The 13,088-nt window shown below is 32.3% G+C and overlaps 1 protein-coding gene across 2 annotated transcripts in view; it reads left to right on the top strand.

The window, feature by feature from the left end:
* Window positions 1-1,222: 1,222 nt before the first annotated feature.
* The window catches only part of LOC106457274 (transmembrane protein 136-like), a 20,678-nt gene continuing 8,812 nt past the window's right edge, over window positions 1,223-13,088 (top strand). The window contains exons 1-3 of one of the 2 annotated variants that reach the window (XM_013916667.2): window positions 1,223-1,273; window positions 5,998-6,227; window positions 9,293-9,388. In XM_013916667.2, the coding sequence (XP_013772121.1) occupies window positions 6,029-6,227; window positions 9,293-9,388 (295 nt within the window). In that variant the 5' untranslated portion in view covers window positions 1,223-1,273; window positions 5,998-6,028. Of the gene's footprint in view, window positions 1,414-5,997; window positions 6,228-9,292; window positions 9,389-13,088 lie in introns of both variants that reach the window. The other variant, XM_022383365.1, reaches the window with a different exon arrangement.

Below are 13,088 nucleotides of genomic sequence, written 5' to 3'. Positions count from 1 at the left end.
GCCCTCATGAGACGGTATTCGGTTTACGGCTGAAAATATCTTTAACTAATAAATTACCCGCGGAAAATTTACACGCCTGCTTCTGAATGACTATATATATTCTTATCAAATCTCATGTGCCTTTGTGTAGCCACTTATTAGAGTCCTCCAATTCCCTTGATCCTCAAATGAGGGGCGAAAATTAAAAATTTCCAAAATCTAAAAGAACATATTTGTTTTGAATAGCCAAAAATCCCCATCTGAGGCTTCCCATTATATAAATTAAAAAATAAAAACATTTTTGCCTAATGCTAATGTTCACACAAATCCGTTGATCCAGTTGGGAGAGACACCAGAATCTCCATTTGAGGCCGCCCATTAGATAAATAATTTTTTTTTTTTTTTTTTGCCTAATGTCAGTGTTCACGTAAATCCGTCTATCCAGTTGAGAGAGAATTCAGAATATTTTTGACCTCCACATGAGACCCCAACTTGAAAGTTTTCAAAATCTAAATACAGATTACTATTTTGAAAGGCTCTTTACGTAATACAAGATTTCAAGTAAAAATCAAACTTAAGAACCCAACAATCCCTTTATTTTAGGGCTCCTTTAGGACTCTTTCGGGGGAAAAAATTATTATGTTGCGCGGAAGTCAAAAGCCTATATACAGAAGTTTAAGTAATTTTTATTAAAACTTTGTAGGAGGACTTAAAAACTCGAGTAAACATACATATTTAGGCATAATTAAAATTACTTTATAATTAGGAGAGTATTGATTTATTAGATTATGCACTTTTAAGTTTAGTCCACTTGTTATGCAAAATTAAGTTTATTAGTTTATAAATTATGTTTTTAGTTTTCAATAATATAAGTGAGGAAAGACTAACTAACGTTAGAAAAGAAAGAACGTGTTTGAACGTTATCTATTTATGCATTTAGATCAGTAATATTTATTAAAGTATAATAGTAATTTAACAGCCGATTAAAATTAGCGAGATTCTGTTATTTACAGTTCGGTACGCTGAACTTCTTCTGCCACAATTCTCGCATCGGGGAACTATTTCTGTTTGTTTCTAGGTCAGTTCCAGCACGGAATGTTTTAAATCCAAGAGAAGCGATTGAAGGGAATCTAGGTCATGTCCAGTAAAGAGGATGTTGTGTCACCCGACTAGCTTGTAGAATATACGTAATTTTGTCGACCAATCAGAAGATAGAAGTAATCGCGTGTTGTTGAAAGCACACAGAAGTAACGTGTTAGACAACGGAGAGGTATCGTTGCCGGGGAGTGTTCATGTAAGTTCTTTAACTTAACATCATTTGTTTTATAAATAAATGTTTTCTCTTAGCGATGCACCGAAAATGGAAAGATGCCATTTAATTAAGTTCAGTATTCCACTGTTTCATACCTTAAGAATAACTTCAACATAAGACTGGTAAGTGTTTATCATTTTATTCACGTTGCGTTTCGTAGTATTGTGTTTCGCGGGAAATTTATGGGCGTGATTACGACTTCCGCTACTTATAAGCCGTTATTTGTATTTCTTTAAAATGAATGAACAGATCTTTACACTAAATGTACACATATATAATTTGACATACAGAGGAATAACCGCCTTTGTAAAGTTCCACTCAGACTACTGCATGATTGAAAAGCTTTAATACTTATAAACATGTTTATAAGTTCAGAAGCAATGAACTATATAAAGTATATCACAGCTACAATGTGTTTTTAAACAGCTGATACATTATATTGAGTCTATATTGTCATGCATTTTATCAAATATTGTTTAATTCTAATAGATTGATGTGCTATGCTAAATTATTTAAGGATGTATTTTTCGTCTTCTTAATAAAAATAAAATAAGTTAAAAATTCTGATTTGTGAGGACAAAAAACTATATATTTACAAGGTTTTTACAACGTACGATCTTGACTATGGGTGGTACCCCTACTGTTGCTTGCTGAGAGATAGGTATTTTTTCCATATTATTTCAGTTCTTATAATACGGTTACTGAATTGTAGTAGAAACTGTTTAATGTTTGAAGGGATATAAATATCTTATATATATATAAATTTTATTGAATCTATTTATTTAGTCGCTATATTTAAATATATGTGTGTGTGCGTGCGTATGTGTATATTTCACAACTATCTATATTTCATCAAAGACGTATAGCTTTGCACAATCCTGACAAGATAACTTGTAAAAATATAACATTTTTATTATGGATCATGCAGGCATCAACAAATAATACATGATCAGACCTTATCAAAAGAATAGATACATAACTTGAGTAAGGGGTTAGGATTTGGGTGAAAGAACCCACAACGTTCCAGATCCACTTACCATCTATAGCTGATTGTGCACATGGTAATTGGTATGTTTCTAAAATACACTTTTTATATATAGTATAGTAAACGACAATTATTTTTATCAGTTGTTTTATTTTCAAAAGGAAATATATTAGTAAATGATGATCGCTGCAGGGATATGACACTAATAAAAACATAATTACAGTCGAAAGAGCAGAGCTTGTATTATAATAATTACATGAAAGGCCTTATTTATCTCAACACTGGTATTAATAGATAGTGCTGTAGCTCTGGAACGTCGCGTGCATAATGTATGGTACTATCGCCAAAATTTTTATTTCACAGGTTGTTATTTTTCGATATTTAGGAATTCGTGTTTTACGTTATCACATGAACATACAAACAAACACAATTCAGTAAGCTGACATTTGTTATTTTAAGTCTGAACAGCACCTTATGCGGCATATGGGCTACACAGCTAGGTCAGAAATTTCTAAGGTTCGGACATAGCCACTCTAATTTATAACTCCTGATTAGAGGGATAGCAACTGGTCATTAGCATGTGTTACGATTGCGGCTACTCTGAATCGCACAGCAGGATTGATTGTCATAGTTACAGTTATAACGTCTCCACAAACTCCCACGGATAGACCTATATAAGCTGTACTTGACAAGAGAAGTCACCTAATGGCTGAGAGCCATTAAATTGTTAAGTTTCAAATGTAGGTGCAAAAAATCTGTGTATGATGCGTCATACCTAACTTTATTACGTGCTTTGTTTTCAGGAATAAAACTCAATCGTAAAAAGCACGTGTTTCACATCTGTTCCGGACACAATTAATGAATTAATTGGAGTACTGTAATTGTTCATTAGTTTCGTCATTCCATCTCAGAAAATAGCGAGATGTGGTAATAGATGACTCCAAGAGCATTTTACTGATGAAGAACCAAATGATCTTAGCACAGCTTATGCACGCTTTAAGTAATCGGTAACCCAAGTTATAACAAAATAAATCAATTTATTAAGAAAACAAAAATATTAACAACAGGTAATTTTTAATGACTTTCACATGTAGCAAAGATACCTAAGTTACGCTGTACAATTCAAATAGCACTTATTTTGCAAGTTCACGATTCTCTGCCACTACGTTTATGACGCTAAAATCGGGGCTAGAGTACACAGCACAAATAGCCCATTGTGTAATTTTGCGCTAAATCAAATAATCTTCACCACTGAGAACATCCATGGTAATAAAAAATTATAAACAATTCATTATTTAGTCAGTTACTTAAAAATTAATGTTAGTAATGTTAATAACTAATAAATAAATGTAAAGAAGATTGTAGAAGAGTGCTGACGAGTATTTTTACCGAATACCTTGGTTGATCAGGTTGGCTTGGATACCACACTGGTGCTTTGAGGCACTTATTTATATTATCAAACAACAGCTGTTACAGTGTGAATTAAATGAAGTTTGTGAAGTGTAACTATTATCCGTTTTATATGAGTCATTTCCAAATCAGAATTTGGATGTGGATTGATAACAGTATTTATTTATTTATTTTAACACCAGTTGTTTGTTTATTATTTATTTTTACGTTAATTAATTTTATTCGTCATTCAGCAATACTAGCAAACCAGTAAGATAGTCTTCTTGTAAAGTAAAGACAGGAAATCGGTCAATTCCGAAAGGTTCTTCTAGCTTATAAGATTTAATCCTTATCTTTATCAGTGTTAAATAGAACATACTTTTTTGTGTTGAAATATATTTATTATGTATATATGTCTAGAAAATTTCTAATTTCACAATATTGTATTTCACCCTCCACCCATCTACATGTTTATATTATATTATAAAGAATAAAACCTGAAAATTAATTCAAACCTTCTTTTAATACAGGGGTTGAGTATGTTATATTAAAATGATTTAGAGCCTCACTTCCGATCATGCATTTGGCATAGCCCTGCAGCGTAGCTCCCATTGTAAAAGGCTCCTTCATAAGATTGTAACGTCTAAAGCACACCTCTACTTGCAAGCTTTCCATAATATATCTAGTGTACGAATATATCAGTTTTGAAGTGTGAAACTACAAACCTGTTGGATAAGACGGCCATGAATGCTTTGTAGTTATTATGGATTTCAGCTGGAAGGTTACCAATGTAAGCAAAGCTGGTCCTTTTAACTGGGCAGCATAATTAATGTATTGTTGCTTATTGTTCCACCAGTTTACTCTGGAAATGATTTCTACATGAACCTCCCATGGTACCTTAACATTAAAGTCTGTTGGTTTCTCGATTAGGCGATGTTTAATTGACCACCTAAATTCGGGAACTGGATTTGTTAGCGTCATGGCTGGAGTAGTCCAGGAAGGTCCTTCAGTAACAAGTGCAACAGCAGCAGTGGTAATAGGTTAGACCACCTAAGTTCTCCTATTCCATATATCGTAGCAGATGGCATTTCAGGCTGGAACTTCTGAGCCGATGCCGAAAGAGGTGTGCCTGGTTTAATCTTCACATTTACTAATTCATTTTCCAATGTCTTAATGTTTTATTCTGTCACTTGTGTTCTTTTCTACTTCAATAATGCTCTTTTCTACCTTGTTGATGTCTTTCTTTACTTCATTCGTGTCTTTTTCTACATTCACAACTTTATCGTCACAAACTTTCTGTACTTCTTTGATGTCCTTCTACATTTCTTTAAACTTGTTGTAATCCCTCTAGAATGCCACTATAGCTTTATCGATCTTGTCGTCAAATGAATTTATTTTTGATTTTAATTATTCTTGAAGTAGTTTATTTCATTATTTTAACTTCCATGTTAAATACTTGCACTTTCTTCTAATATTTTGACTGGTTCTTTGTGGTCTTTTTTAATTTTCTATTGTCCCCTCTTGGTCTTCTTTAAATTTCTTAGCTATTTCTTCTTGATAATTTCATCATATCTAATAATGCTTGAATCTACCCTCGAACGTACCAGAACATTTGACGTCGAAATCTAGGATGTTTTAGGTCCACTTCCACAAACGTACTTGATCTTAACAAACAAGTTGCAACATTAAAAATATAGCTTATAATAATATCTAACGATCGAATGCCTATTTGGTGTATAGAATAGCGAGTGTGTGTGTGTGGGGGGGGGGGGGGGGTAAGTATAAGCAACAAGTTTAAATTTGAATGATAAAAACACAAAGCTCAGATTTATTGCCATTTTGGAAGGTATATTTTAAGGTTTCACTTTTATTTCCAGAAAAAACTAGTGTCCATTCGATTTATAGCGTACCTTTTTTATGTGATATTGGAAGTTGAAATTTATATTTCAAATGTATCGAAATAGTCAATAAACAATTTTAAAAAATAAGCAGATTTTTAATATTATTAAATTACAAAAAAAACGCACCAGTTATTTTGGCTTATGTTTACTTCTATACCATACAAACAATGCTTCTCTTATTCAGTTCTTATAAAGCTGTTGTTTTTACTAGATTTATACTTTTAGCTTTGTTTTTAAGGTATTCTTTTGCAAACAATTAACACACACTAGGGTATGTTTACAATGTTTTTACGAAGAAAGTCTGTTGTACATTTGTTAGTTGAAATTTTAAAAAACATTTGCATGAAATTGTGTTTTTATCTCTGTCCACACATGTTGACTTTGTACAAACACAGAAAATATGTGAACATTCAATTACATTTCTTCAATAGACACCAAACGGAAAACGTGAAAAGCAAAGAAATGCCCTGCTTCTCTTGGACCATTGTGTTATTTGGTACCATCGGCTGGACTGGTCTCTATTGGATTTTGTGCTATTTAGACAGGGGCAAAAAACCCGAGTGGCATTGTAGGTTAGTTACTATAGTTCATGGAACTACAGTGTCTGCACTATCAGCGTGGAACGCGTTTGTGGTAGGCCCCTGGCCTCTAACTAATATGGGTAAGTCATTTGTATACTTATCAATGTGTATAGAGGTCCTTAGAGTATACTTGTTTTATCTTTCATCTGTTTTTTTTTTTTCATCTATATTTCGACTTTTGTTATTGCATTTCATAGGAGCGCAAACATGAGTAAATAAAAGACAATGCAATAAAAATGAAAATAACTTTATTTCATAGATTTTTGTTTCGGATATTGACTACATGTTAGTGCAGTCAGAGCTACGAGATGAAAACTGTCTATAACTCTCGAAAGTTTAACAGGTTCAAACGTATACAAATACTCACTGGGACAAGAATGGTGACGTGTTTAACAAGGTGACCCAGTATCCAACTAACCTAGTTTCGTCATGCTCAAGCAACAAGCTATTGTATATATATTTATAGCAGTTGGAGACCCACCTCTGTACATCTAAGACTATCACAAAATATTCTGAGTAGCACACTATTTTGTTAAAACTTCAGTCAAGAACATTGTCTAATCCCCTTTTTTGTAACAAAATAGTTTGCTACTCAGAATACGTTAAGTCTGTTTGATAAATTGTATGATTATGTGTTTCAAACAGCAGTAACGCGTCTATATTACACGAGAAAAGGTTAATTGAGACGCGACATAAAAACTAAATATTTCTACCTGTTTTACGGGATTGATCATAGTACTATTTCAGTCCAAGGTTTGGGTGAAATACTATTGACTGGAGCACTTTTTAAGTTTACGAAAGGCTTTACTTGTTTGTTAGTAGTTAATTAAGCATAAAGCTACATAATGGTCGTTGCTGTACTAATTCGGGGATCGAGGCACAGATTTTAGCGTTATAAGCTCTCATGATTACCGCTGAGCCACAGGTTGGGAGGGGGGGGGAGAAAAGTGCAAGCCTTGAAATCCCAATTTCTCCACAGTGTATAAAAAAATAATGTGTTTATGTTTTATGAAGTAACAAAAATGTAACAAATGGTTGAAAATGTTTGTCATAATGAAAACTTAACGGTTTTAGTGCGAATATTTACGTAAGTATCTCCTTTCTTAGCTAATCAGTGTATATTTTTTTATCTAGAGAAAAGTAGTCATTTTAAGAGTATATATTTACTTGGATTATTAATTAACCATCCTAAGAGTATGAAGAAAACAGGTTTTAAAGGCGCTTTTTAATGTAGGCAATCTTAGATTGAAAGAACTAATACACCAAAACAGTTTCCAAATAAACGCAAAGAATATCCAGCACCATTAAGAAAAGAAAAAACACACATACACATTTGTATAGTACTTTTTTATGACATTTAAGCATGAACAGTAAGCCATGCTTTTGTCTTTGGACTAATAAAATAACCAAGGTATTGAAACCTATTATTTAACTTTTATTTAAAAGCTAAACTACGTGAAACTGTAATATCTGAAAGCTGTGGCTAAATTTTGTTAGCGTGGATTTCTGGTAATAAGCTTTATTTAAAAGTATTTTCCTTCGAAAGATTAATGAATTGCCAATAGATTTGCGGTAGATTCCACAGTGGACAATACATGTAGTGTGTTTGCTCTCGATCACTTTATTACTTTAAACATGGAAAGGTGCAGAACCCAAAAGTAACAGATCTGTTGTTCATTCTAGTTAGCACATATTTTTTCCATTTCATATCGGTTGATACGTTTTTAAACTCAAAAGATGTAACATTAGAGAAGATTAGGCAGTCGCATTGCAGAAAATCTTGGTCAAAGTATTCAAACTTTATGCTGTGCAGCATAAAATCTCAAACAAAATTAAATGTTCTGGTACTTTGAGATAATATAAATAGTTAACGTTATTTAGAAAGAAACACTATGTTAATTTCATCTTATGATTCTTAGATATGGTAGAATTGGTGTTTGTAAGGAAAATGTTAACCATAGTTAAAGGCCTATTCTAACTTGCGGCTTTATTCTGGGCAGTATTCTGGAACGGGATTTAGGTCAAGGTTTTAAGTGACCTACGAGGATCAGGTGCATTATAACCTGGGTACGCTCGTTCTATGCTAAATAGGTCGATCATGGCTGGAGACGGCTTGAATGGGTAATGAAGAAAAACTTTAATAGAAGTTTAACATAACAACAAATGTGCAACGTTTCGACAAGGTTTTGTCATCATCAGGTACCTTGTTGAAACGTTGTACATTTGCTGTTATATTAAACGTATATTAAAGTTTTTCTTCATTACCCATTCAAGCCGTCTCCAGCCATTATTAGTATCAAAGTGGGTTCCTCGTCATCGAATTTAAATAGGTCGATGTTTTGTTATTACTATTATGGAGAGTCAAATTCATTTACATGTAGGAAAATAACTTTATGGTTGATATATTAAGTGTGCTCCAATGTGTAATTATCAAGAAGAAATTAATTAGGTTTATTAGAACAGGTTTATAATGGAAGACTAACTTAAATCTTACAGAGTTTTTTAGATGTGTTAGGAGGACTTCCATTCAGACTTGGAAGGCATTTTTTTTCCGAAGTATTTCCTAAGAATTTAAGTTACCGAACTATTGTGGCGCCATCTGGTAAATGTATATAATATATGATAAAAGTACTGTTTTATTTTTTCAAACTAAGTGTTACTCAATAATTAACCTTCAAATAGTTCTATTTTACTGTATTATATATATATATCACATTAATTGGTAGATTGTATTCTAATTTATGTATATGCTTTTTTTTTTTCTATATGGCGTCAAAAGTTATATAGTTATATGTTTAGTGAATCAGAAAATATTATCTTTCAGTTACAAATTTTTTTTCGAAATCGACCTTATAATAACAATTTAAATACATAAACTGAAAGGCGAAATTGAGAACATAGGAAATGTGCTTTAAGAAGATTATTGCAAATTCAGAATCTCAAACACCAGATATGTATTTTATACAGCTGCTCTCACAGCTGAGTTGAAGGTTTGATCACGACATGCTTGATGCTAGTCGTCATTTTAGATATACATTCAGAATAATTTATTTCTAGCATTAGTTTTGCTATTGTGAGTTCCTTCATAATGACAGTAAATGGAATTGGATAAATATTTTTATCATGCCTTAATGTTCATTTCCAGGTGAACCAAATACCCCGGAACAAGAATTTACTATGGCCATTTGTCTGAGCTATTTTTTGTTTGACCTGGCGTGGTGCTTACTTCACAAAACGGAAGGTAACTGCTATTATAAGTAGATGCATACATATTCAATAATAAAATAAGATCGTTTATCTTAGCCAAGGGAGGTAAAATTTAGGGTTAAAGTTTTGTTAAAAAAACTGATTGCTATACCATACTGGATGAGAATTTCTTTTAAGGAACTTAAAATAGTGTAGAGAAATGCAAAGGTTTTCGTATTGAGGAAACAAAATCAAAATCCAATGACATATATAACATATTTTACCAAGGATCTGTGGGAAAAAAAGGGTAGTTTTATTTCAGTTTTAATTGAAACATAAAATACTCAAAGGATATTTATTTAATTAGTCGAACTATTTTTCTTAGTTGGAACAAGAAATAATTGTTTTATTGTTCTAATATATAGAATTTATCGTTTTGTATAAAATACATACAACATTTAAATACAAGTCCAAAGATACTACTTTTGAGTGAATTATTTATTTTTATTTAACATTTTTACGACTTTTCGACCACTCGTGTAGCCATCATCAGATAACTGTCTCTATTTTGTGAAATACTGAGCGAGCATTTTGTTCCAATTTAGAAAACATAGGGTGACACCTGAGTTTTTGTTTAAATTGGGTTTTAGTTCATGAAATATTAATTCATCTTTTATTTTTCTTCCATTAATGTTGTTCTCATTGCTGCATAATATTTTAAAGTTGTTAATGTTAATTGGATGTTGAGTTGTGCTGTGTTCGTAAATCTGTGATGGGATTGCTATGTTCGTTGATCCTAATGCTTATTTTGCGTCCCGTTTCGCCTATGTAAGTGATATCACATCGATCGCATTTATACTTGTAGATACTTCCATCGTTGAAGTTATCAGAATAAACCTTCCTAGGATGATCTTTGATTTTAGTGCTCGGTTTTGAATAAAAAAACACATAAAGAACACAAATTAAACACATTTACGAACACAGCACAACGAATCAACACCCAATTAAAATTAACAACTTTAAAATATTATGCAATGAGAACAACATTAATAGAAGAAAAATGAAAGAAGCATTAATTATTTGTGAACTAAAATGTAATTTAAATCAAACACAGGTGTCACTCTTATATGTTTTCTAAATCGGAACAAAATGCTCGCGTAGTTTTTCATAAAATAGATACAATTACCTGATGATGGCCACACTAGTGGTCGACACGTCGTAAAAAAAGTTAGATAAAAATATACAATCCACTCAAAAGCTGTATCTCTTGACTTTTATTTATAGTGTATAGGGGTGTTCCTCTCCTCACATACAACCTTTTGCTACATTATTATGAAAAAGGCGTAGGGGGAATTAGACAACGTGTAATAAATGTGTGAAATTTAATGGAATAATTACTTCATGAAGAAATAACGATTGAAAAATATAAGGTACTATTTATAAAAAAATAGAAAACATACATTTTTGATCCGATACTGAAATGTATTTTAAGAGAATGAGGAGATAAATTGATCATGCTAAGTAAGTGTATTTTTTATCTAAACACTAATTCTAAAGTTAAGGCAAAACAGTTATATTTTTTTGCGCTAGAGGGTTATTTGGAATATGTTTAGTGTTTTAAATAAAAGAAAAAGGAAATAATTTGGTTACCATAATTTCCATATCGTTGTTGTTTTTTTTGCCGCTTTATTAAATTATTTATAATACAAAAGAATCTAAAAAGTCTGTTATTATTTGTGAGAGTTGAGCTTGAAAGGCAGAAAATCATATCAATTTTAGTAAGTGATTAGTGTTGACTAATTCTTCAATTTAATAACTTCTGATTTTGTCACTTGTCAAAAGGGACTATTATAGCTTAAAATCAAGGACTCGGTATAATGAAATATACAGAATAAGTAACGAACCTCTATATTGGTAAGTACTATAGACGTGTTTCAATGCTACCAACGGCATATTGGAGTGCATTCGGAGGTAGCATGGTAATTAGAGTTCCAAGCTGCGGATCGAAAGGTCCAGCGTTCGAGGGATAATAGACCCTGACACGTTCAGTACTTCCAGTTGTGGGCGGCAGGCACCTAAACAATGTGTGGGTTGGGGAACAAATAACCAATAATATTTATTGCTAATATTGATAATTGCTATATGGATATCTACACGTGTAAAGGTTGCACATTTTTGTGCAAAGTAACTGATAGGTCGTACATAAAGTAAACTTCATAGTGTAGTATAAAATATGATTGCATATATCTATATAATAAAATCCCGAGGTTTGCACAAAGGTAAAATTTTCCACCCCACCCCCTTTTGGAATCCGGGGATTTCCCGAAAACTTCTTCTCCTAAACTGTTGGACTCACCAATTTCTAATTGGTGCCAAACGAATCGTCTCCTTTCCAAGGATTCCACAAAGGTAAAACTTTTCATCCAACCTCTTAGGAAACCTGGGTATTTTGTGAAAAACAATTCAACGGGGATTCCCTGAAAGCGACCTCCCAAGTTTTGCTTTGACTTACATTAGAGCATGTAAATAAGTAGGCCTACTAATTACCGTTCGTAACTTGGTTAAAGAAATTAAATTGGCATTATAGCGGCAATGATCAGTAAACTAAAAAAATGCAAAATAGTAGTTGAAGCATTAAATTTGCAGTACAGCGGCTCTTTAAATATGGGCCATAAGCCCACGGTTTCTATAAAATATAAAACAATACGTATAGTACATGTAACACAACCCGTATAATATCAGTACATAATACATCGGCGTGTATACACAGTATACGGAACGAAAACATTATACAAGGGACAAGTGATCAACTACCTTCATTAAATATCAACAGCAAAGTAGTTCTAAATAGGATCATGAATAACATCTAACCTGATCGACGTAAGTCGTTCTGATTCTACCATTAAGTCACAGAAACATTATTCTGCCAAGGTACTACGAAGCTTACTTGCAGTGACGCTACATTCCCATTCAGATAGACAAATATAATTAATACTAAATTTTTTTTTGCCCAATTCCTCTATTTTAAAAATAATGCACACTGAGTTCACATGTACTTTTTCTGGGCATTCTTGAAATTTATTTTTTGTTATAACATGACATGATCTTTTACACTTTTACTGATCACCTAAGAAGAACAAGAAGAGCGTATACTGGTTCATTATTTTTACACTGATCACCTAAGAAGAACAAGAAGAGCGTATACTGGTTCATTATTTTTTACTTTTGGACTCACACCTTTAACGTATTCGGCTTATCATAGCAATAAAACGTTTTTGTTATGCCTGCGGCCAAGACCTTGAATAGTGTATATTCCTTCATATTTTAATAATTTAAACACACTCAGAGTTAATAGGAATTTGTTATTCACAAAATACAACACATACGTAAACGAAAATTCGAAATTATATTTTACACGAAGTCTGCTTTTAAGTAGATACGTACTTTCACTTTTAAAACTATTTAGATAGAAATAAAACGAGATAAAAATATTTGTGAATCGCCCGAAACTTGGTGTTGTAATTACATTATGGACTAATAGTGATTAAATATCAGGTATTATTTGCCAAAATACATTTTATGTGTAGTTCCTGTGTTCTTAAAGGTTCGCCTTTTTTACTTAGTAAACTCACCAGCATGTAAAAAAAAACAGCTAAGTAACAATGTGTTGTATGTCTAAATAACAGACTTTTTTTTAACTGTCAATATACTTCTCAACACAGTGTACATCTGTGTGAAAGTTTGTTTGTTTGTTT

This window comes from Limulus polyphemus, unplaced genomic scaffold (assembly GCF_000517525.1).
Source record: "Limulus polyphemus unplaced genomic scaffold, Limulus_polyphemus-2.1.2 Scaffold15, whole genome shotgun sequence".
Classification (NCBI taxonomy): Eukaryota; Metazoa; Arthropoda; class Merostomata; order Xiphosura; family Limulidae; genus Limulus; species Limulus polyphemus.
Note: the sequence above shows the minus strand (reverse complement) of the source record. Positions and strands in the feature narration are given on the sequence as shown.